The sequence below is a fragment of the Panicum hallii genome, chromosome 6, assembly GCF_002211085.1.
Source record: "Panicum hallii strain FIL2 chromosome 6, PHallii_v3.1, whole genome shotgun sequence".
Classification (NCBI taxonomy): domain Eukaryota; kingdom Viridiplantae; phylum Streptophyta; class Magnoliopsida; order Poales; family Poaceae; genus Panicum; species Panicum hallii.
The window spans coordinates 5,891,489-5,914,071 of NC_038047.1; the positions used below are offsets into that span (position 1 = coordinate 5,891,489).

At 49.8% G+C, this 22,583-nt stretch overlaps 1 protein-coding gene across 1 annotated transcript in view; it reads right to left on the reverse strand.

Annotated features, from left to right (window-relative positions):
- Window positions 1-17,965: 17,965 nt before the first annotated feature.
- LOC112896315 (probable glucan 1,3-beta-glucosidase A) overlaps window positions 17,966-22,583 on the reverse strand; it is a 30,638-nt gene continuing 26,020 nt past the window's right edge. Inside the window, exons 5-8 of the mRNA XM_025964249.1 lie at window positions 19,242-19,411; window positions 18,948-19,103; window positions 18,476-18,828; window positions 17,966-18,336 (exon numbers count right to left, since the gene is read on the reverse strand). Coding sequence (XP_025820034.1) covers window positions 18,149-18,336; window positions 18,476-18,828; window positions 18,948-19,103; window positions 19,242-19,411 — 867 coding nt within the window. The 3' untranslated portion in view covers window positions 17,966-18,148. The remainder of the gene's footprint in view (window positions 18,337-18,475; window positions 18,829-18,947; window positions 19,104-19,241; window positions 19,412-22,583) is intronic.

Below are 22,583 nucleotides of genomic sequence, written 5' to 3' on the forward strand. Positions count from 1 at the left end.
CAATGGCTTCCTCCTTGAAGTAGTCCCCAGAAGACCAACTCCCGAGGATTTCTGTAAATCGATGGTAAGTTGCGTCGCTTCTGAAGTTTGTTCAATCACATCACCAGAACTGGTAACAATGCATCTCAAAGAAAAGCAGGCTCGATGACTCCCTGTGCCATTAAGGGCCCCCTTGAACCGGTTCAGGCATATATGTATGAGGGGCACCTTGGGATCATCGATGGGGATCACCGGAGTCGATGACAACTTGGCGTACTGATTTTCCCCGAGATAGGAGAAAAACGTCTCACGAATCTCATACACTGGCCAGTCCAGTGAGAACCATGAGGTCTTGGGTGTAGCTCCCGCCATCACCAGAGATTCTATGATGAGCAAAACAAGGGCTGCAGATCAAGCACAGAATAGATGAAGACAACCTTGCCACGAACTCGAAGGCGGGGAAGTACAGAAGTAGAGCGGCGTGGACTGACCTGTGAGTCCGGAGCAGGACAGCGAGAACGGACCAGGGATGGCAATGAAGACCGGCGAGGAGCCGAGGAGGACCGTGAACGTTAGTGGCAGAAAAGCAGAACCATGTTCTATGCTTCCAAGGTCCCTGGGAACAGCAGCGCGGCGCCTGGGCCTAGCTGCGGCTCCCGCGCGCTCGCGCGCGTGCTCGGCTTCCGCGGCGCGGCGGCCGTGCCCGCCGTCTGACGGCGAGGAGGCCGGGGAGGATGGGCTTCCTCCGACGTCGCACGGGCCGGAGCCGGAGGAGCGACGGCGGCCTCACCGTGGAGTGCATTGGTGAGAATCGATAGCAACCTTGCATTCCGGCACTTCTGCTATCATGCTCTTTGGGAATAACCAGTGTATGCTCTTTGAAACATGCCAAAACAGTTCTCTCTGCCTCAACGTACCTGGCCGGGGAAGATGAAAGCGGTCGTGGGCTTGTAGTCCGCGAAGAGCCCGTCGCCCACCGCCACCTCGGACCCGAGCGACGCCGCGGTGGGAGCCTGGGCCGAGGCCGAGCCCGACCTTGCGCTAGATCCGGATCGGAGGAGTTGGCGAGGGGCGGGCGCGGCACGAGGACGGGGGGGGGGGGGGGGGGTGTGGGCACGAGGTCGGGGGTGGGGGCGTTGGCGGGAGCTCGGCGGCGTCGGGGGGCGCGGCGGCCGGCGCGGCTGCGGGCGCCGCGACAGGGAGGCGCGTTGGGGGGCGGCGGGCGGCGGCGGGGGCCGCGTCGGGGGGCGGCCCGGGGGGGCGGGCGGCGGCGGGGGCGCGTTGGGGGGCAGAGGGAGAGGGCAGGGGAGGAGGCGCACGGGAGATGGAAGAAAAGAAAAGAATCGAACCGTTACGACTTGGCAGTGGCAACACGGGTAATTTGTGGGCGCGAATCGGTATAATCCGCCCTCCGGGTCGCTGCGTCCTCACACTTGCGGGAATCGGTGGATTCTAGAAAATTGCTGCAGCCGTGGAAGCCCTTTGGTTGCGAAGCAGAGTTTTTGGAAGCGAATCCGCTGCCGGAATCGGAACCAAACGGAGCCTTAATCACCTTTGTTTATACATGGAGGCTTTTCCTTCAATCTTGCCTTCAAATCACCTTGCTCGTCAAACTTGTGAATTATCGGCGTGCAAGCCTGCTCGTCGCATGTGATCCCTGTCGATGCACGCCAGTAGCTGGTGATCTCCATACTTCAGATTACATCGGATTTACTGACAAAATCCGGCATCAACACCCTTCTTCCTCCTCATCTTTTCCATCTACTCCTGCACCTCCAAACCATAAAGCCTTCATGCACCCCTAGAAACCATGGCCGGCAATGGTACTCCTAAGCGCGCCACCTCCGGTCCCACCTCCAACTTTGATGGAGTGCTGCAGCCGACCAATGCTTTGATCCCTGCCGAGCAAATCGTGGAAGAAGCCCGCACACTCGCCTTGGTGCCCCTGGCCATCGTGCCAGCATTTGTGCGCAGCGGGGGGCCGAGGGGGATGACCATGGTTTGGCCGAACCCCTAGTTCAGCCGACCCGGGGTCGTGACCTCACAAGATCCAGAAGCAGAAGGTTTGGCCCCATAGCCCGTACTAGAGACCACCTACGAGCATGTCGGCGCCCCGAAAGTTGGTGGTTCAGCAGCTGTTTAAGGATGATGGCACGTCCGGGCCATCTGCGCCTCCAAGTGGTGAACCGAAGAGTCCTTTGCCTCAAGATCAAATCCCGGTGTTCACTCCATCCTGCGCTGCAAACGGGAAGGAGCAGGAGGATCCATTCAACTCGTCCCCGGGCAAATCAGGCATCATAGGTCGTAGCCTGCGATCAAAAGGCCTGGGGGTCACTCTGAGAGTAGCGATGATGAGCCGTTGTTAGCTGATCTCACCGCCATGGTTAGAGAGCTACGTCTAGAAAATAGGCGGATAGGGGATCAGCTGGCAGGATGGAAGCTGGAGATAGAGGAGCTCCATGATGACCTCCGTTCCTTCCGCCGTGGCCTCAGCGCTAAGCTGAAGTGCTTGTATAAGGCTACAGGTCTAGAAGAGCTCTACTACGCACAATACACATGAGCCTTCCTTAACTTAGTTTAGTTGGGCGTCTAGTTAGGTTTACTTCCATTCACTCACTTTACTTTCATTAGTTTTATTTCCATCATTGTAAGCGCCCCCATTTATTTAGTTGAATAAAACTTTGGCTCCTCGATGTTAATGCCGGCGCCCCATTGCGTTTACCTGTTTGTTTTGCTTTGATTGGATAAACAAGATCGAAAACAAGTGTGGGGGAGACTCTCGTGACATTCCAATGGATACACACTGAAATCATCCATATTTGACATGTGCACCACGGGACAGACTCGTACGCTCAAAGCCAAGCCGAGTAGGCACAAGCCTGGTTCGGCCGAACCCCCAGTTCGGTCGACCCATGGCTGGGCCCACTCGGCCTCATCTCACTCTAGATCCTCGGTTTGCATGTTCTCACTTTGTTTCTCCCTACCCTATGAGTTTTAAACATGAATCGAATGCTTAAATAAAATGGTTAAGCTCAAATCAAAGGATTGAAGCGTTTAACTTGATGATTCATGCATAAATTTTATTCTTTACCAAACTAGATCTTGTGAACCACATTTTTAGGGAACCCATGATGCTCAAGTTGTTGATTAATGTGATACGGTTTGATACAAGTTTCCATACTTGTTTGTCTCGCTTGATTTGTGAATTCTATTTAAAAAAATGCTCCGTGGTCTACGACCCCTCATGCCTTTCCGACCAAAGCCATATGTCAACATACTTCGATTTAACATTACATACATATGCGTCTTGCTGTTATTTTGAGCTTCATCAAATTTTGTGACCCTAATGAGATATTCTTCATTACCTGTTTGATCAAGATCACGTACACAAGCCAACTTCAACACTTGAAGTTAGCTACCACCTTCCATCAAATAAATACTCCATGTGCCACATGATTGCTCTCCAGGAATCATCGAAGGACATGGCTATACAAAGAAAATACAAAAAGCATGCCAAGAAGCATGACTGAGAAAAAAAGAGAGAGAAGAAAAAGGTTAGCCATGTCCAAAAAAATGGGGAGAAAGAAAATAGATCATGCAAAAGGAGTCCAAGTCCACCACTCATTACACTTGCACCTTCTTGATCAAACTGGTATGATGCATTATCTCTATGGATCGAATCTTTGATCTTGCAACAGATGTACAACAAGCACGTGTCCATTTCCCCTTACCGAACCACACTTCAGCAACATTTATAAGAGAGGGAGAGAATGATAAAGCTTTGGCAAGGAACAGACACATGAGCGATCGAGAGATATTCTAAAGGGATAAGACCATGGAATAACTTCTTTTCAAAAATCTTTCTGAAAATCCCAACTCAGCAACTGACAAGGAAGGACACTTGGATCAATATCGTTTCGTCTTTCAACAACCTACAACATCATGGTGGACACTTCAAAGTTCACAAGTGAAGGTAAGGTGTAGAATAACATTTACACTGGAATCTTGTCAAGATAGCCGCTTCGCCTTAGTTCTATGCCTTCACTCGACGACGAGCAAAGGACTAAGTATGGGGGATCTTGTTGACACTCATTTTAGCTCAATTTTGACCGTCAAATCCTGCATAAAAATGGAATAATAATAAAGGCCAACACTAGTATAGGGTGTTTATCTAGCGAATTCCACAGTTGCTGGTCTAAATATGTGTGCAGGTGTATTTGAGCTAAAAATGAATGAAAAGAGCAAGCAAGATCCAAGGTGCAAAGGCGTCGACTAATAAGAACGCACCATCTAGCTTCACATGGATCCAAGGGCCCACTAGAGCAGGAAACTGACTTAGGACAGCACCAACTCACCTGCCATGGACCAGAGGGCCCACCTACCAGCCTCCTGCCCAAAATTGAGGTCGGTTGGAGCTCAACATGGTTCGGCCGAACCAAGGACAGCTCCACCGACTTAAATCTTCAATGTGGCATCACCTCATTGGAGGCCTCAGCTATTTCCCCAGCCGTAGCACCCTTGGACACACCTATAAATATGAGGGGAGGAGGGGTAGAATTAAGACACACAATGTATTTGCTCTCTCTTGTTCTCTCAAGTTCATACATAAGTTCTAGGCTCATTCTAGAGGTGTAGCGCTGCCTAGGCGGTATTAGAAGATAGGTAGAGAGTGAGGGGAAGTCGGGGAAGTGCCAGGTTTGTCAGCACTCTTCTCCTACTTGTACCTCGACGGATGCTTGTCAACCAAAGTAAGTGTTCGTGATTCCTCTTGTGTTCTAGTTTCTTAGTTAAGCAAAAGTTCTAGTTTCTTAGTTGTTTACTGGATCAATAGTTCACTAGTTAAGTGGGTGCTCTAGTCTAAAGCTAAGCTTAGAGTTAGGAGAAGACTGTACAGACGTGGTGTCTAGACCAGACTCTACCAGTTGGTTGTGGTATATCCCATGGTTAGATGAGGTAGGTAGCAAATGGTGACAGCTCTGTCTATTCAGCGTTGCCCTCCTTGTTCGGGTATATCCCAGTGCCGTATTACTAGAGCCAGGTAGGTCTTATTCTGAGGAAGCCAGTAGCCCGAAGTAAACAACTAGGACGGTTCTATCTTACCTTTGATTCTAAGACATAGAAATCCTCTCTACCCCTTTCCTCTAGCCAGTGTGGTGTCCTTGGACGAACCTAAATCCTAGAGAATATACACACGTTCCTCAGTGGATACAATACCCTGAATACTCTTGGGTGAAAACTACAACGGTATCTGTACGCTTGCAGATTTATTTGGGATCGTTAAAATACCCAACACCGTAAAGGGCTTGGCGCATGACTAGTTCGCTAGCATCCCAAAGGGTCATATCTACTCGTGGAGCTAGTTGCGGTCCAAGCTGTTAACCGGTTTCTGAGGGCTAAAAACAGAAGAATTGACATCATGTGACTTCCACAAATACAAGCAAGGGGAGAAGGAGACGCTGCAGGAATACATGCAGCGCATCATCAAAATGCGCGCCAAGGCTCTGAATGTGGATGATCTGACCGTCATCGAAGCTGCAATAAGGGGTTGCGAGTTGGGAATGAAGCTATGTTTTGCTTTGGTCTATCATCCATAATCTAACGGAGAAATTGAAAGAGCCAACGGCATCATAATCACAGGCATCAAGAAGAACATCATAGAGCAGCCAAAAGGCAAATGGGTAGATGAATTGCCGAAGGTCATCTGGTCACACAATACTGTTGCAACAAGAACAACAAAATTTTCACCATTCAAGCTGTTGTATGGCGAAGAGGCCATGACCCTTGAAGAAATAAAGTTTCGCTCCTGGAGAATAGAGGAAAATCCACGCAAAGACCTGGCGGCAATTGTCGACATCATCGAGACGGTGAAGCTGCAAGCAGCTGCAAATCTGAACAAATACCAAGAGGAGACCCAAAGGTGGAAGAACAAGAAGGTAAAGCCAAGGGAGATCAAAGAAGGAGATCTCATTCTGAGGTGTGTGCCGAAGGGGAAGATGAAGGTCAAGATGAACAGTAAGTGGGAAGGACTGTTCCTAGTAATGGAGATGTCAAGACCGGAGTCCTACAGGCTTCAGACGCTCGAGGGGGTCGACAACCCATACTCTTGGAACAAGGACATGTTGCAGAAGTATTTTGTATAGAGAAAATGTAAGAGCCATCGGAGGGTAGATAACCAAACAGGCTCGTAGATGTTTCTTTTTGTATTTTCTCTTCTGTTTACCCATTATATACCAAAAATGTAACCAAGGACCTGCACACTCTTCCTCACGGGGGAAGCCTTCATGGCGGCCACCATGGTCACTGAAGGTGTGAGGTTTTTAATGAGACAGGTATCCTATGTAACCCCTTGCGAAATATAAACAAGGATCCCCGAAGAAAAATGCGTACCCGAAAGGGGGACAAAAGCTCCGAAGCAACTACCCTCTTCGGGTCGAAGAGGGGTTGTCATCAGTGCATATCACAAATGGTGCTAAGAAATAAGTGAGCACAAGCCGCCGAAGGCAGAAAGGCTTGGCGTCTCTTAGCTTCACTTCAGAAATGAAAATCGAAGCCCTCTCGAGCGAAAGGCCAATGGCATTCGTGAAAATGAAAATCGAAGTCCTCTCGAGCGAAAGGCCGAAGGCATTCGATGAAAATCGAAGCCCTCTCAAGCGAAAGGTTGAAGGCATTCGTGGCAATGAAAAACAAAGCCCTCTCGAGCGCAAGGCTAAAGGCAATCGTAAGGTTAAAGACGAAGCCATCTAGAGCGGAAAAGCCGAAGGCATTCGCAGAAATGAAAATTGAGCCGTTTCCTATGAAAATTGAGCCATTTCCTATGAAAATTGAGCCGTTTCCACCTTGACGCCCTAATCAAGAAAGGGGGGGGTGGCGCTTCGCGATCATTTTCATGCTTAATCATGGCGTCGCGTTGTCGAAAAAGTTAGCAGAGCATGGAATACATGGATCAGAAAAAACATGACGTAGAAACTCTTTTACAAATATCATCTAGATACAAACATCTTACAACGAAGGCCTTCGAGCCAAACATCAGAGATTGAGAGTTCTTTACAATTCACAGTACGCCGACGGCCTTATACACTACACAATACGCAACAAACATTCTACAATTTTATTGTTCCTCAGCAAATACAAGATGATCTATCTCTTCAATTAGCTCTCTTATGGCGACAATGATGATGTCTTCGGCCATGCGATGAAGGGCGTCTTCCGAAGGCATCCTTGCAGCCGAAGATAAAGCAAAGTAAGGAGATGTAATGGCTTCTTCTCTTGATCACTTCAGAATACGATACATGAACTCCAGGGGCTCAACTTCATTTTCTGCGGGCTTTGGTTTTGGTTCCTTAAGCCCCTCGAGTGGAATATACGAAATGTTAGAACTACGTTGGATCCTTCGGATCCCCCGATGAAGGGCGCGATCAGACAAAATTCTAGCATGGCGAACAGGATCACATTGGAACTCAGCAAGGAATTCTCTTGCAGCGGCATTACGTTTTACGTAAGAACGAAGCTTAATGTCTCAAAATTCGCTGAAGGTAACCGATGGAAATGCCGAATGGAATTTTGACCATGTTTCACCGGTAATGAAGAAATCACCACGATTCATCCTCACAGGAGTAATACCTTCACTGACCCACGCAGGTTCCATCGCAGGGTCCTACGAAGGGCCAAAGGTGTCAGTACCAAAAAGTAATATATTATAGGCCCACAAATCATTTGCTCGAACATCAAAAGCCCTCACACCTCTCCGGTCTTCTCCTCTTCGGCGCCAGCATCACCTTCTTCAGTTCCGCTATATGTTGAGGCTGGGTCGATGATAATGTTCATCGGAGATATATCCAAAGGGTCTTCAAGGGCAGGAAAAGCTGAGCCCGATGACTGCTTGCCATACAGCACCTCCTTCGCGTACGATTCCGCTTTCAGTTGCAGCTGCGCCAAGGGAAAAGAGTTAGAAGTGAAGTCTAGAATCGACAAGCGATCAAGGACGGGTTATGTACCTGTTCCTTCACCTGAAGCCTTTCACGATCCACGAGGGCAACCCCTTTCTCCTTATAGAAAGTATCAATGAAATTCTTGGCAATGTTCTTCGGCATGGGGGAAAGCCTCTCCGGCAGGACATCTTCTTCCAAAGGCCATGCGAAGGTGCGCTCGCATAGTTGATGAAGCTGGGTGTTCATGATGCCAGCCGAAGAGTCCATGTCGCCTAGCAGAAGGCCGCAGATAGAAGCAGCCAAAGTGCATGCCGCGACCATCGCGCACAGGCCCCCGTGATGATGGCTTCTAGACTCCACCATGGCCAGACATGACCGAAGCCACCTGAAGAATTGCATGATTTCCACATCTTTGGGTCCAGGCAGCTTCGGGGTAGTCACACCATGTGAGGACGATAGGCGAGGCACTTCATCCCGAAGATATCTAGTGCCGGTCATCAGGGCCCCCCAATAGCGACGAAAGAGATCTTGTGACTTGTTGTGTTTCTTCTCAATTTTCATCACGTGGGCTTCGGCCAAATCAAGGCGCACTTGTGTCTCGGCCAGATCATCAGAACAGTTGTTCTTCAGCTCCAATGCATCACTAGCTTCGACATGAGCGGCGTCAAGTTGCGTCTCCTTAGCTTCATAAGCCTTTTATACCTCCAACTTTTGACGCTCTAGGGCAGCAATTCTTTCCTCTAGCTCAGTCACGCAAAGAGCTGGAAGAGGCTTCAGCTTGGACTTGATGGGCAGCGCACCGAGTGGCAACAAAAGTCTTCAGTGCCAGATCTTGAACGCATCGAAGCATGTTGGGTGCAGCGGTCTTCATTAATTCCTTCTCCATTAACGGGAAATAGAACGAGGCCTCGGGTTTAGATAAGAAGTCATGCTCTCGGTCCTGGCTTTCAAAGCGAAGACTGCCAATGATATTGCCACCAATCAGTTTGGCTCCCGAAGCCCCAAGCTCGGTAGCAGCAGCAGCAACAGGATCCTCCTCGCTAACGAAGTAGCTGTTGCTCTTAGAGGAGTTGGTGGAGGAGGAGCCGCGGCTAGCCTTCACTGGCGCATGTGCGGTGGGGAGGGCTTCATCTTCCTCCATAGAGGACGCCTTCTTCTCACTGTCGCCCGATGAGGATGACGAGCCAGAGGAGTCGCGTGTTGGGGAGCGCCACCTTCAGATCAAGCCGAAGGGTCAAGAGCCGAAGGGCGATGATGTTGTACAAGTCGGCTTCGCGAGCTGATCGAAGATCTTCTGTCCGAGCCGAAGGGTCATGAAAATGAAGCTATCCTGAAGGGTGAGCGAGGCAAAATCAGTACCCAGATGAGACAGCCGAGGGCGTGGCAAGGCTTGAGCACCGAAGGCCTAAGACGAAGGAGACGGTCATGTTGAGTTAAACCCGAAGGGTGTGATGAGCTGTAAAGGAAGATTGGATAGGAAATCGATCCTCCGTACCCTCGACATCCACTCGAGGAGTCTCGCCCAAGTTCTGAATTTTGTCAGTGATGAGGGGGTGGCTTTGTCCAGTGTAACCTTATGGTGAAACCAGAACGAAGTCCAGTCCAAAGGCCACTTGTTCTTGCAAGCAGTCATGGGGCTCGAAATTATCTCCCAATAAGTAAAATTGTAGCAGTCATACTGGGCTTCAGCTTTGCCTTCAGTGCCATCACCGGTAGTTACGGCGATCACCATTGGCTGATGGTGCACACGGTGAACGAAGGCGAAGTCCTCGGCTGAAGGTTGGAAGCAGCAGGTCTTCGCCAACCAGAAGTATAGATTGAGACGTGCAACAACGTTGGGCGTCAGTTGGTGAAGGAACATGTTGTGTAGCCGAAGGGTATCCACAAAGACAGGGTCTAGTGGGAAGCGAATGTGACAGTTCATGTACTTGTAAGTTAGGCACATTATTTGTTAGTGTGAAATATGTGTTTTTTTGTATAAAGCTCATGTGTGTTTATGTGAAGCTTTTGAAAATTTAAAGTGCAAGTAAAAAAAGGGTATTTTTGTAATTGCAGAAAAACCTAGGGTTGTTTTTGTAAAATGTAATTGGATAAGGGTAATTTCAAAATAAGTGAAAGGTGGTTTTGTAAACATGTTTTTCTTATTTTATGCCTTATAAAAATATATTATTTATCCAAAAGTTTCACTTGAAATGTGTATGTTGAAGTGTGTAAAAATTTTGGGTAAAGTGGTAAAAATAAGGGTATTTATGTGATTTTATAAAAGTACAAGTCCTTTTATGCAAATGATTGATTTACAAAAGTAACTTTCAAAATTTACTTAGGGCTAAAGTGTAAAAAGTGCAAGTCATTATGACATGTCTATCCAATCATTATGACGAGTCTATCCCGTCATCATGACGTGTCATAAATGCTTGCATTTAGGTCCTGAATTTTATAAAGTTTCATTTTTTAGGACAAAAGCAATACAAATCTGACTTTTGTTCAAAACTTTACGTGTAAAGATGCAAGTCTTGAGTTTTTGAACTTCAGCCCTAAAGCAATGTTGTAGAGTTTGAAAAACTCTCCAACTTTCGTTTTGGGCATTTCTTCATTTGGGTTTTAAATCAACGGGAAATTTTGTTTTACAGACAAGTCCCTACAGTTTTCGGAAATTACGCATAAGTTCTTGGGAAATCCTAGTTCCCTTCCTCCTCTGTTTTTCCTCTCTCTGTTCTTTCTTATCCTCTACTGGCGGCGCTTCTTTCTCCTGTCTTTCTCCCCTCTCTCTCCTCAGCACAAGCAGGCAAGCGGGCCGACGCTCGGCGGCTGGCAGCGGCGGCTCGGCGCGCATGCAGCGCGAGTGGCGCGCGGGCACACGCGCGGGCAGGCAGGCGCCGGGCTGAGCGGGCCCGGGCGAGCGCGCGCGGATGCAGGCGGACGCGGAGCGCGCGAGGGCGGCGCTGGAGGCGCGGCAGGCGGCGTGCGCACACGAGCGGCTCAGGCCCGGCGCTAGCTCGGCGGGCGCGGACGGCTCGCGGGCGTGCGCAAGCGGGCGGCCCCAAGCGGAACCAGGCGCCGCTGGGGCGCAGGCCGAGGGAGCGGAAGCGAGCGGCGGGCGGGCACAGGCAGAGCGCAGGTGCGCGGCAGCAAGGGGCGAACGCCGCGCGGGCGGAGCAGGCGCTCGGGCAGGCGCAGGCACGGGCTGGCGAGCCCGGGAGCGAGCGGAGCAGGCTCGGGTGCGGTGCGAGCGGTGAGCCCGAGGCGGCGGTGCGGGTGCGTGGGAGCAAGCGCGCGCGTGGAGCAGGCGAGCGGAAGCAGGCGCGCGTGAGCGCGTGGCGTTGGCAGCGCTGGAGAGCTGGATTGGCGGCCGCAACAGGAGCTGGCGCAGGCGAACGGCTGCAGCTCGGGCAGTGCGGGTGCAGCGTTGGCGCGTGAGCGGCACGACGCAGGAGCAGAGCAGGGCGAGCAGGAGCGACTGGCGGCGGTGTGCAGGAGCTGGTGCAGCTGCAGGAGCTCGCACGCCGGCGCGAGGAGGTTGGACAGCGTGGAAGGACTTGTGGCGCGGTAAGACCGGGGCGAACGCGTGTCCAACAGTAGGAAGAGGAGGAGCAGTGGCGCGGCACGCAAGACGATGACGTGCAGGTGTGCGTGTGCGGATGCGGGACCGGCGGCGCGAAGTGGAATGGTCTGCGCGAGCTTGAGCGCGAAGCTCGCGGTGCTGGAACGCGCAGGCACACGTACGTGGAGGTGTCGACGAGGCTGTCGGCGATGACGCAAGAGCGGAGCTCAAGGCTCGCGATGCCGCGGCGCGACGACTCGACGCGGACCCGCACGGGGAAAACAATGGAGCCACGCGTGAAGGACGTCGGAGATCGTTGAGGAGGAAGCCGCGGACGAAGTCAAGCGGCACTGCGAACTGCTCGTGGAGGATACGAAGATGGCCCCGGTGCGAGCGGGCTTCGGTTTTCGTGGAGGCAGAGGGGTTGAGTGTGACATGGTACAGGACCGACAGCCGGCTCGGCTCGTTTCTGCAAGTGCGTGCGCGCGAGAGGCAGCAAGCCACGCATGAATAGGCTAGGGGCCAGAGGATCGGGAACGTTCTGCCGGCGGCGGTGGTAGGTCGACACGGACGGCGCCGCAGCAGACGAAAAGGGCGGCAGAGCTACATCTTGTGCGAACAGGAGTGGCGCACAGGAGATGCGGCAAAAAACGGCGGTCCTACAAGAGGCTACGCGAGTGTGCCGACCGTGTTTCTGCAGCACACGCGCGTGAGCAGTGGAGGCTTAGCCGTGAGCAGGAAAACCATGAGGTTCGCAAAGGAGTCGGCATAGCGAACCAATCCGGCCCTATCGGCTTCTTCCTTGAGTCCACGACATCCAGCAGCTCCTATTCCTCGTCGATCGCCGAGCAAGACCACAAATCACCGCAGGGATTACCCCTTCGGCCATTCTCTACCCACTACAATCCCCGGCAAGCTTCTTCGTCAACCACGGAATCTCGTCATCGGCGAGCTCATCTTATCGCCGATTCTGTTCATTGCGGGAATTCACTTTCCACCTATTCTTCTCTACAACCAAGGCTACCTGAAGGTTTGCCGTGATTCACTGAATCTTCTTAATGCCGGCGATTCCTTTGCCGGAATATCGTCGTTATCTTCCTGTTATCTGTTTTTGCCGGACCAGGGACTTGATTGCTATGTTTTAGAAAGTTCTAGGGTGTTATTTATAAAATTTCCACAGCTTTCTTTACTTCAAATCCGTGAACTTTTACATTTTATAGATTTTCGTAAGAAGTTCATAAAAGTACGAAATCAGTTTTGTTTGAAACCCTAGGTCAAAATTTACAAGTTGTATGTTATGGGCATGAATTAAAAGTTTTTGATGTGTGGTTTAGGTCAAGTGTTAGGGAATGAATGTTCTATTGTGCTGTATATTGTATGCTTGTGTTATAGCTGGAAAGTACGCCATAGAATATATGTCTTAAATAGAGATGTGTGATGTTTAGTTAATCCTTTCATATGAGTGCTCTTATCCCTGCCATCAAGACATTAACCTTGTCTTGATTGCCGTTTCCTTAAGATCCTTTTCATAAAAGGATCCCTGCTAGTTTATGTGTTTTTGCTGCTTAGCTTATACATCTCTGCGGCTATGCTTCAGCGTCGGCTATCAGTTCAGCCGCTAAGCATCCGTTTCCCTTGAGTCTAGGATGTCTCTGTGTAACAGCTGTCAGTCGATACTTCTACCATCGGCTGGTTAGCTGATACGGTTGATACCTTTCTAGTATCGGCTACTGCCGGTAACATTTCTGTTGTCCTGTCCCACATCAGCTGCCACGTAGCCGATCAATTTGAGGTGCACACACGATCTTAGGGTTCTTGCTTTCGGCCGATCCAAGCCGATTCTAGTTAGTTGTCCCCCTAAAGCTCTGTCTAGGTTTAGTTTAGATCTTTTTGGTTGTTATGTGAATAGTATGTTAAATGAGTGTTAGATTGCAACTTTGTCGTGAAGTAAAATAGCTTGATGTGCACACTTTGAATGTAATGTTGCATTGCATGTTGATATGACTACTCGGCAATGGTACCTACGAGATCTCTTAGAAGTCTGCAAAGGATGTTCCTAAAGACCAAGTGAACGTCATCAAGGATTATCTGAAGCCCCGAACCAAAGTTCGGAAGATATTGACATTTCTAACTTCAGCCCCACCAGTAAAGGCAAGCCCCGGACATAACCCCTACTTTATTTACACTGCAACCTATATTATCTATATTTATCTATGCATTAGGTTCTTAGGAATTGTATGAGAAATCCTAGTTGCATTTTCCTAGGAACCAATGTATTGAATGTTAGCACTTGAGTCCGACTAGCTGCTATGCTAATAGGACCGGTAGAAGTCAGGTGATTTCCTGTCACTCGCGCGATATAGGAGTTGTAATGTTTACATTCCTGCAATCACTATAAGGATGACGGACGGGAAGAATGTAAGGTATCATGGTTGAGGTGATACCCCGTCTGTGTTGTTGAAATTGATAAGGTCGCGGTGTGTGCCGATCGGGGTTAAGCGTTTGAAAGTACTAACCACATGCCGTGAATTTTGGGTAAGCGGCAAGCCTAGTAACCAATCGGCCCGAGGAGTGGACATACCTCCCACCACTCGTCTTGCTTCTTCTGGTTACTTATGTTTGACGTGTGGGAATACGTGTTGCAAGGGCAACCAGGAGTACGGGTTTTGTAGTCGCGCTACAGACGTACGTCCTGCATTTTGGAAGTGCGTATGGTCCTGCAGTCGCTTGTGGTGGATCTGATCCACGAGTCGGAATGAAAGGCAAACGGTTGCTTCGGAACGACCCTTTGGTGTTCCAAGTGTGTGAGTTAGGTTTACCTTGCAAGGTTAAATTCGATTCAGAATCGTCCGCCTCTCACGATGATTGAGACTACTTAATCCCTTTATCACACAGAGTAACAAGAGCAACTATATGATAAGTAATACTGATGGTTGGGATAAAGAGCTCTACCTTGCTTGCTTAGTTATAAGTGCTTATCTAGAATGGATAATCACATAGAACTTGAAAGCTAAAAGTTGAAAATAAGGATCTACTCTTAGTTGCTTTTCAGCTGAAACTAAACCCAGAACTATTATAAGCCTTCATAAGTCTAGTTATGGGCTAAAGTATACCCAATCCCGGGTAAGCCTTGCTGACTATTAGTATACTCAGCCTTGCTAGTTATATGTTTTGCAGGTAGTGTCTTGAAGACCCTACTCTTCCCTGCCTTGGCCCTGTGCTCTTCCAGAAGGTTGGTCCGTGGAATGGGATCCGTCCTCGGCCAACATTGATGATACCGAGTGATGTCGTGCCCGGGCTTAGCATGACATCCGTTTTTGTCGACGTGCTGTAGATCATCGCGTATGTTTTTCCGCTGCTAAACACCATAGCTTTAACAGTTTGTAATATCTTTTCTAATTTAGGGCTTCGTACTTCTTTTGGAAACTCTTGTAATGTAATTCCCTGTGATGTAAAATGTGATGGTGATTGTATCTCTGGACTCACCTTCGTGTAAGGTAACCTTATTTGATCCTGTGTATCGGTGGTTTATCGGGACGTTACCCGACAGGCCAAGGGATTATACCGTTTGAAGCATGTTGGAGCCCTCTGGAGTGGACTCGCGTACTTGAGCCGGTATAATTCAGGTTGGCTCTGCCACAGCGAAGCCCGCTGTGAATAAATCGCGGAAGATGATGACCTCATTCGGCTCCGGATGGGCCGAAGTCTCCCCGGGCTTCGGGGGGCGAGCTTTACCAGTGACCACCTACCCTCGGCGAACCATGTCAACAAGCACGGCTTCAGTGACGCTGCTCACCCCAAGGGACAAGGTCGGGGGCCTCGCGCGATCAGTTTCTGGCGCCATGTCTTTCGGAAACCGCGTGTGTGAATGAGAGAAGGGCGCAAGCCGAAGGTTCAGGGGCAAGGGGCGAGCTAGAGTTTGAGGGAGGTAAGGCGCAAAGAGGGCGTAAGGAAAGCGACTGGAGGCGCCACACTTATATAGCACGCCAGGGCGGCAAAGATAGAAAAAGACATCCTTGTCCTGGCACATTCGACCGCTAACAACGAATCTCCATAGCCAGCCGAGGGGCTGGGCGGTCTTTTTTCACGCGGCCCCTTCGCCATAATTTTAGGCATTATTATCCAATTTTTCTTTTCCGACCCCCATTTTCTGTTTTTTCTCGGTCTTCGTTGTTTTTGCAGGATCACAACAGATCTCTCCACACGGTCTACTGTTTGGGGGCACCACCTTCGGATCGCGCCGAAGGGTCGAGGATCGAAGGATACGATCGGTTTCCTAGATGGCTCCAGAAAGTGGGTCGAAGGCTTCGGTAGGCCGAAGCCTCGTGAAGATGAAGCTGCCCGGAAGGACGGGCAAGACGAAGGCGACATAAGGAGTTCACCCAATCAAGTGGCCGAAGGCGAGGCGAACTGAAGGTCGATGACGAGGAAGGTCGTCTTGTCTAGGTGAATTCGAAGGGCGTGATGAGCTGTAAAGGGTGTTTAGATAGGAAATTACTTTATTCCCCTGGAATATTCGAGGAATCTAGTGGTTGAGGGGTAAAAAGGTGTAATAACGGTGAGGGTAGGTGAAACGCCCTATATAAATACCCCTATAACTGTAAATGATGGGATGGATCCCTATTGAATAGAGAATTATTTCTTGTTCCGAAGGTGTCTCCTACTTCACTTGTGTCTTTCGGGTTCGTTCCGTGGGCTGTTGTGGTGCTTCATCATTTCCGAAAGGTACCCTCCACCAACACTTTCGACGCGCAGCGCAACGGAAGTAAAGCTGGGGTAGCTCACCTCAACGTAGTCGCGCGTCGGTGAAGAGGAAACAGATCGCAGCTTGAATTTCCTCCATCTTGTCCCGCCGATCAGCACCACAACAACGCAGCAGCGCCTCTCGAAGTCCACACGTACAGGGCTGGAACACTGGTCGCCGGTGTGCTAGCACCATGCGCTCGACTAGGGCTTCGTGGAGAAGTGGAGAGGCGGTGGCGGCTAGCGTTTATGGGTGAGTTTTTCTACCCCGCTTATAGCCCCACCCCTCATTATATAGACCCTACTAATAGGCCGTCACGCCGGAAGCCCATTATGGTTCTAATTCTTCTCGGATCAATATTTGACCCACGCATGATTGACTCTTGGGCATATGACTAACAGGATGATGGGGCAAGATTTCTGCTGCTATTATACGGAGAACATGGCAGGTGCGTAACAACTTGACTCATGATGCAGGAAAGCTGTCTATCGAAGGTTCAATGCAGTTCTTGCAGAAGTATTGGGCTGAATTGTGTGACGCACTGACGCCCGACAACAGGAGAACGCATTCGACGCCAAAGGTAAAAACCCGGTCAGGCTTTCTCTGATTGCAGGTAAAAAGGCTTTCTCAACGTAGATGGTGCATATAATTCAACCTCCGGTGGAGGAGGTATTGGCATTGTGATCAGAGATGATATGGGTAACCCACTGTTAACGGGAAGTACATTGACAGGGGACGAGACGCGGAAGAGGCTGAAGCACTAGCGTGTGCGGAGGTCTTAGGCTGCCGGAGGAATGGTGCCCAACCCGAGCAATTCTGGAGACAGATTGCTGCTCCCAGGTGGCTATGCTCAAGGCTCACGGTGGACTCCGGTCACATCTGAAGTTCATGGTGGATGAAGCACAAGCAGCTGGGGATAGGGCTGGACCCCGAGCTGGCTCGCTCGGCTCGGTCTGGCTCGTTTTCTTAATGGGCCAGCTCGGCTCAACTTGTTAGCAAAATGAGCAAAATTGTTGGCTCGGCTCGGCTCGGCTCATTAGTAGCTCGAGCCAGCTCATTAGGCTTGTGAGCCAGATGTAAATTTAGAATTATCATCTTAGTAAATTTAGGAGCCAACGGTAGAGACTAAAGTTTCAGCTTGGCTATAAGTACTGTAGTACCAGCATACATGTCTTAAAAAATAAATAAGGCTCCACTTGAGTGAAATACCTCTTCCCTACCCGGAATGGGGTGTTTCACGGAGGATCTCAGTTCCATTACAACCTGCAGAATAGACTCCATGTCCTGATGTCCATCTAACCATCTCTCATCTAAAAAATGCAAGTACATGCTAAGTTTTAGTCACAAGCAAATATTGAATTAATTTTGTAAATAACTGTATTAATCTAAACATAGAGTTGTGCACCAAGTGAAGATAAAATGAATATTTAGTTTCTTTCTACTACGCTTTCTAACTCGATTGGGTTGTGAGCAGCTCACGAATTAGCTCGAGCTAGCTCGTTAACAAAATGAGCAAAAATAGTTGCTCGGCTCGTTATAAAAAATCCACGGAGCCGAGTCGAGCTAGCTCGCGAGTTTTGTCCTCGCGGTCCAGCCCTAGTTGGGGATGGTGTGCAGGAATGGACAGCGGTCCACACAACAAGAGGGAGCAATGGTGTAGCACATGAGCTTGCACAGCTCGCCAAGCGGGCATGCCATTCGGCTGTGTGGCGTTTCGCAGCTCCGGTGCGTGTCGAGCAACTTATTGCTCAGGAATGTAATGTGCTTTCAGAGTAAAAAAAATCTCTCTTGTCCTCGCAAAAAAATATAATCATATAAAAAAGAGAAATGGAACGTATGGTGAATTATTGGTGCCCTTTCTGCTTTCCATCATCAATAAATTAATCTATTCGACATGGAACTCTTATTCTAGTGCACGCACGTCAAATTGGATAACTAGAAGCAAGTCATCAGCTTTCAATGTTTCAACGAGATGTATCCGTTCTTGATCATCCACTCCAGGCTCCAGTAGTTGTTGACGTTCTTGAGCGTCCAGTAGGCCCAGCCGAACGTAGCCTGTCCATACACCTCCATCTGCACCTGTGCGAGCCTCTGGTACTCTGCCTTGGTCGCGTTCGGCACATTCCACACAGCCACCCACTCTCCTGCACAGCACAACAACAGTTTGGACAGAGACGCACGTGTTAGGTTGAAACAACACACATGAAGCCTTCTTGTTCAAAAAAAAGGCGGCATACATTTACATATTTATACATCTATCGCAAGTTTGAGTTGCTTAATTACCTACGAAGGAGAGAGGACCGTTTTGTCTGGTGAGGCCCCTGAGGTCGGCGGCGTAGTTGGTTTTGATGAAGTCGATGTTCTGCTGCGCCGTCAGGTTGGTGAAGGAACTGTTGAACACGTAGTAGTGTACGTCGATGACCGCTCCCGGCAGCCCGCCGATGCCGGCGAACCGGGGGAGCTCGTCGGAGCCCCCCGCCAGCCGGCTGGACATGACCACGTAGGCCCTGGGCGTGTGCCTCCGCACGGCGGCGTAGCCGGCCCTGTAGTATCTCACCAGGCTGTCGAGCGTCACGCCGGGCGCCATCGGCTCGTTCATCAGCCCCATCGCGAGCAGGCTCGGGCTCGCCGCGTACCTGCAGGTTTTCAGATACACACGTGGATCATCAACAAGGCCATTTGAATTTGATCGACCGATGTCCTGACCGGCAGCGAGTAATAACAAGCACACGGCCGTGTGATATATACCACTGACCTGGAAGCTAGGAAGTCGATGACCTGAACCGTCAGGGCGATGCTCGCATCGGTGGTTCCCCACTCCTGCGATCCATCCCTGGAGGCGCTATGCTCATACCCGTTCTGCGACCCAGGTGCCGCGTGCAAGTCGATGATCACCCCAAGCTTGTACTTCCTGGGAACGCAGAAATGGACGCTCAGCAAGTCATTGTCAAGTCATGGAAACATATATCTGATGAATGCTTCCTACCGGAAAGAATAATTTGAGGAAAATTAAAAGCTTTGTCTAAATTTTGTGCAGCTGGTTGCTTACTCCGCCCACTTGAAGGCCTTATCCAATGCGTCGAGAGAGCCTCCCACGTAGGGAGCCGGAGGGTTGGGGTCGCTGGCGATCCACCAACCGACTGGGATTCTAACTGCATTTAGCCCGTTAGAAGCGATGAACTCGAAGTCCTCTTCAACTATGAATGTGTTCCAATGGTTCTGCCGAACAACAAGTGTTTCAGAAAATTAGATCAGCATAATAGTTGTCTTCTCACGTACGGCTGAACAAACAGTTCGAGATTCTTTTTCTTCTTCTTTTTCTTCATAAATAGTGTGTAAAATGAGAATCCTGAAGATTAATATCTACTTGCATTGGCTGTTGCAAATCAAGATGGAGAGATATGGAGAGAGGATCCAGCAAACCTACACTTGATGGTTATACAAGCAATCAAACGTGCATGTAGACATCCGCATGCTTGGCTAGCTACTCTCGTGTTTAATTTATTCTTTACCATCACAAATCATACAAGATAAAACGAAGACACATGATCAGCTGTAGGAAGCATTAATCAACCGAACTACGCGCAGTACGCTCTGTTTTGGTCATACGTGCTCTCTATATTCCACCGTATAACTCGTAGCTGTATATATTTATCGGTCACTTCTTCCATTTTTTTTGAGAGATCATCTCACTTTTCCATGCCATCTCTTCTTGGGAACGCTCATATCTGGTTGAGCCGTGGGTGACAGCCGCGCCGTCGGAGATGGGCGGGCGTCGTCTGACGCTCGCGCCGGCGACCAGACGTGCGCTGCGTCCTAGAGGGGAAGGCTTCGGCGAGCCAGATAGCTCTGGCGACATCGACGACGACGACGACGAAAGGAGATGCAAGGAGGATCGTGAAGCTTTGTCTCGAGCCGTGGCAATGGCTGCAGAGGCGTTTGTACGTCCCAAGCCAATCCATGGTGTTGAGAGCAGATCATCCAAATTTTGGGCACCAACGACACTGATTCGGAGTCATCGGTGGAGGAGATCGTTTTGGAGGAGAACAACATGTCCACACCAGAATTCATTGCAGAGGCTGCTGCTGCTGGTTTCTCGTTGAAGGAACTGAAACAGGCAGAGCAGGAATTGTATTCATCGCAGGTATCTCTGAACCAAACAATTCACGATCGCTTGCAGAGAAGATTGTATCCGGCTCGTCCAAAGGAAGTTGGAGAACCAACCATGGAAGGGTCCATTGCCTCCGCCAAGGGTTTCTCCTCCAAGAACGTTGGGGGATGCCATAGCTTCGGCAAAGAGGATCAATGGAACCAATTCAGTGCAGCGAAACAAGGTACAGGGGCGGTCAGTGAGGGACAGCGCTCACTGTTCTGCACCCAACAATGGGGCATCCATGAAACGGGGTCAATGGCATTCACCGATTCCGTTTTGCCTCTCGCCGGCGAATTCCGGCGAAGGTGATACGCCGCTCATACGCAGACGTGGGGCGAACCGGGCATGGCTGGGAGAGGTGCTGCGCCGGGGATGAACAACTCGAGAGCGAAGGCGCCGGCAACAAGGGGCGACGGTGGCGCCCAAACCAACTTTGGCGTTGCCCACAACAGCTTCAATGGCTATAACCAGGGTTTTGATCCGGGGTTTGAACCCGGGTTTAACCCAGGTTACAGTGGCCATGGGGGAGGGCGCTTTGGTGGCGGTCGTGGGCGCCGAGTCTATCGCGGCGGCTACGGTGGTGGTCGTGGACGTCGCGGACGAGGCTACGGCGACCAAGGGTACTACGACTACGGCTACGGCAATGAAGGATATGACGGCGGCCTCAATGGTGGCCATGTCTGGCATGGCAGTGAGGGTGCTGCTGCAACCAGGATTGGCCATTCCCATCAAGCAAGTGCGCAGCAAGGGCAGCACAAGGAAGTCACCGTTGAAGGCTTGGCAACAGCAAAAACTGCACCGGCATCAACTGATTTGGCTGCTGGATCATCAGGTACTGGTGTGGGGGCTATGCAGGAGAGTGATAAGATGCACATAGATGGTGAAATTGTAACCCAAGGGGCAATCAAGGGGAGCGGCAAGAACAAGCCACCATATTGTTTCAGATGCCTCACAAAGGGTCATGTCATGACTGAGTGTACCACAACACTTTGCTGTGTTGTTTGTGATGGTGATGATCACGTCACCAAAGCATGTCCTTTATTGAAGGGGGTTAAGCCTACAGCAATACCTTGTGGTTTTGTGGTTGGGGGATTGGGTTTCTATTATATTCCTTACACAGAGAAGCAAAAAACTAAAACTGAATCCAGAGATGCCATGGTAACGATCTCCGAGGGTTCTCTTACTGCGGCGCAAGTCACAATTGAGTTGGAGCGTCTTCTACCAGGCATAAAGTGGAATTGGGTGGTGGAGGAAATTGGTGACAAGTCGTTCGCAACTACTTTTCCTTCTGAGGCTGAACTCCAGCGTATGGTACTATGGGGCCCAGTGGTGGCAAGATGTGCCAATGCAAAAATGGAGATTAAAGAAAAGAAAGATACAGAGATATGGAAATATAAAATTCCAAAAGTTTGAATACAGTTCCGAGTGTCGGTGTTTAACCGGCTGCCCACCGAAGAATATACCCAAGGTGGTAGGTTTTGGGTGAGGGGATGCCGAGATCAGGAACTCGAAGGTACAAAGAACACAAAGCTTAGACATGTTCGGGCCGCAAGGTGCGTAATACCCTACGTCCTGTAGTGGTTTGTATTGCCTTAAGTGTAGAATGATCTTGAGTTCGTGTTTTGGGAAGGATCCCTGTCCTCCCTTATATATCCGAGAGGCCAGAGTTATAAAGATACTAACCAACCCAACTAAGGAATCGTACCAGAACATATCTCGAGTAGATTCACTCTGTATCGATTAGCTCTATCTCCTACTTAAACGGGATAAATAAAAGATAAACGAGATAAATAAGAGATAAGACGGACTTAATCTCTTAAACTACGCTATGTACACAGCCCCATAGCCCCGGGTCTGACAAGCCCCCGAGCTCTTCGTAGCTGAGTACTGCGGGCTTATCGAGTACTTCCGAAGTAGTCTTCGACTTCTTCAAAAGTTTCGTCTTGAAGTTCTTCTTCGAGTACTTGCTTGGCTGCATCGAAGTTATGAGGTGCTCATGCCCCGAATTTTATTTTTAACATGGTGTGCGATTTGAAAAATCGCACTCCATATGGAGTAGCCCCCGAGCCTTAGGTTGAATCGGAGAATCAGGCTGAGGGTCCTATTAGTCTGTAATCCTCCTTATCCTTCAAAGAAATTTGAAAAATAAGTAGTCGATGCCACGTATCCCGCAGCCCCCGAGCCTTGAATCCAAATCCCACAAAATTGGAGATAAGGATCCAAAAACCGTGGCATACA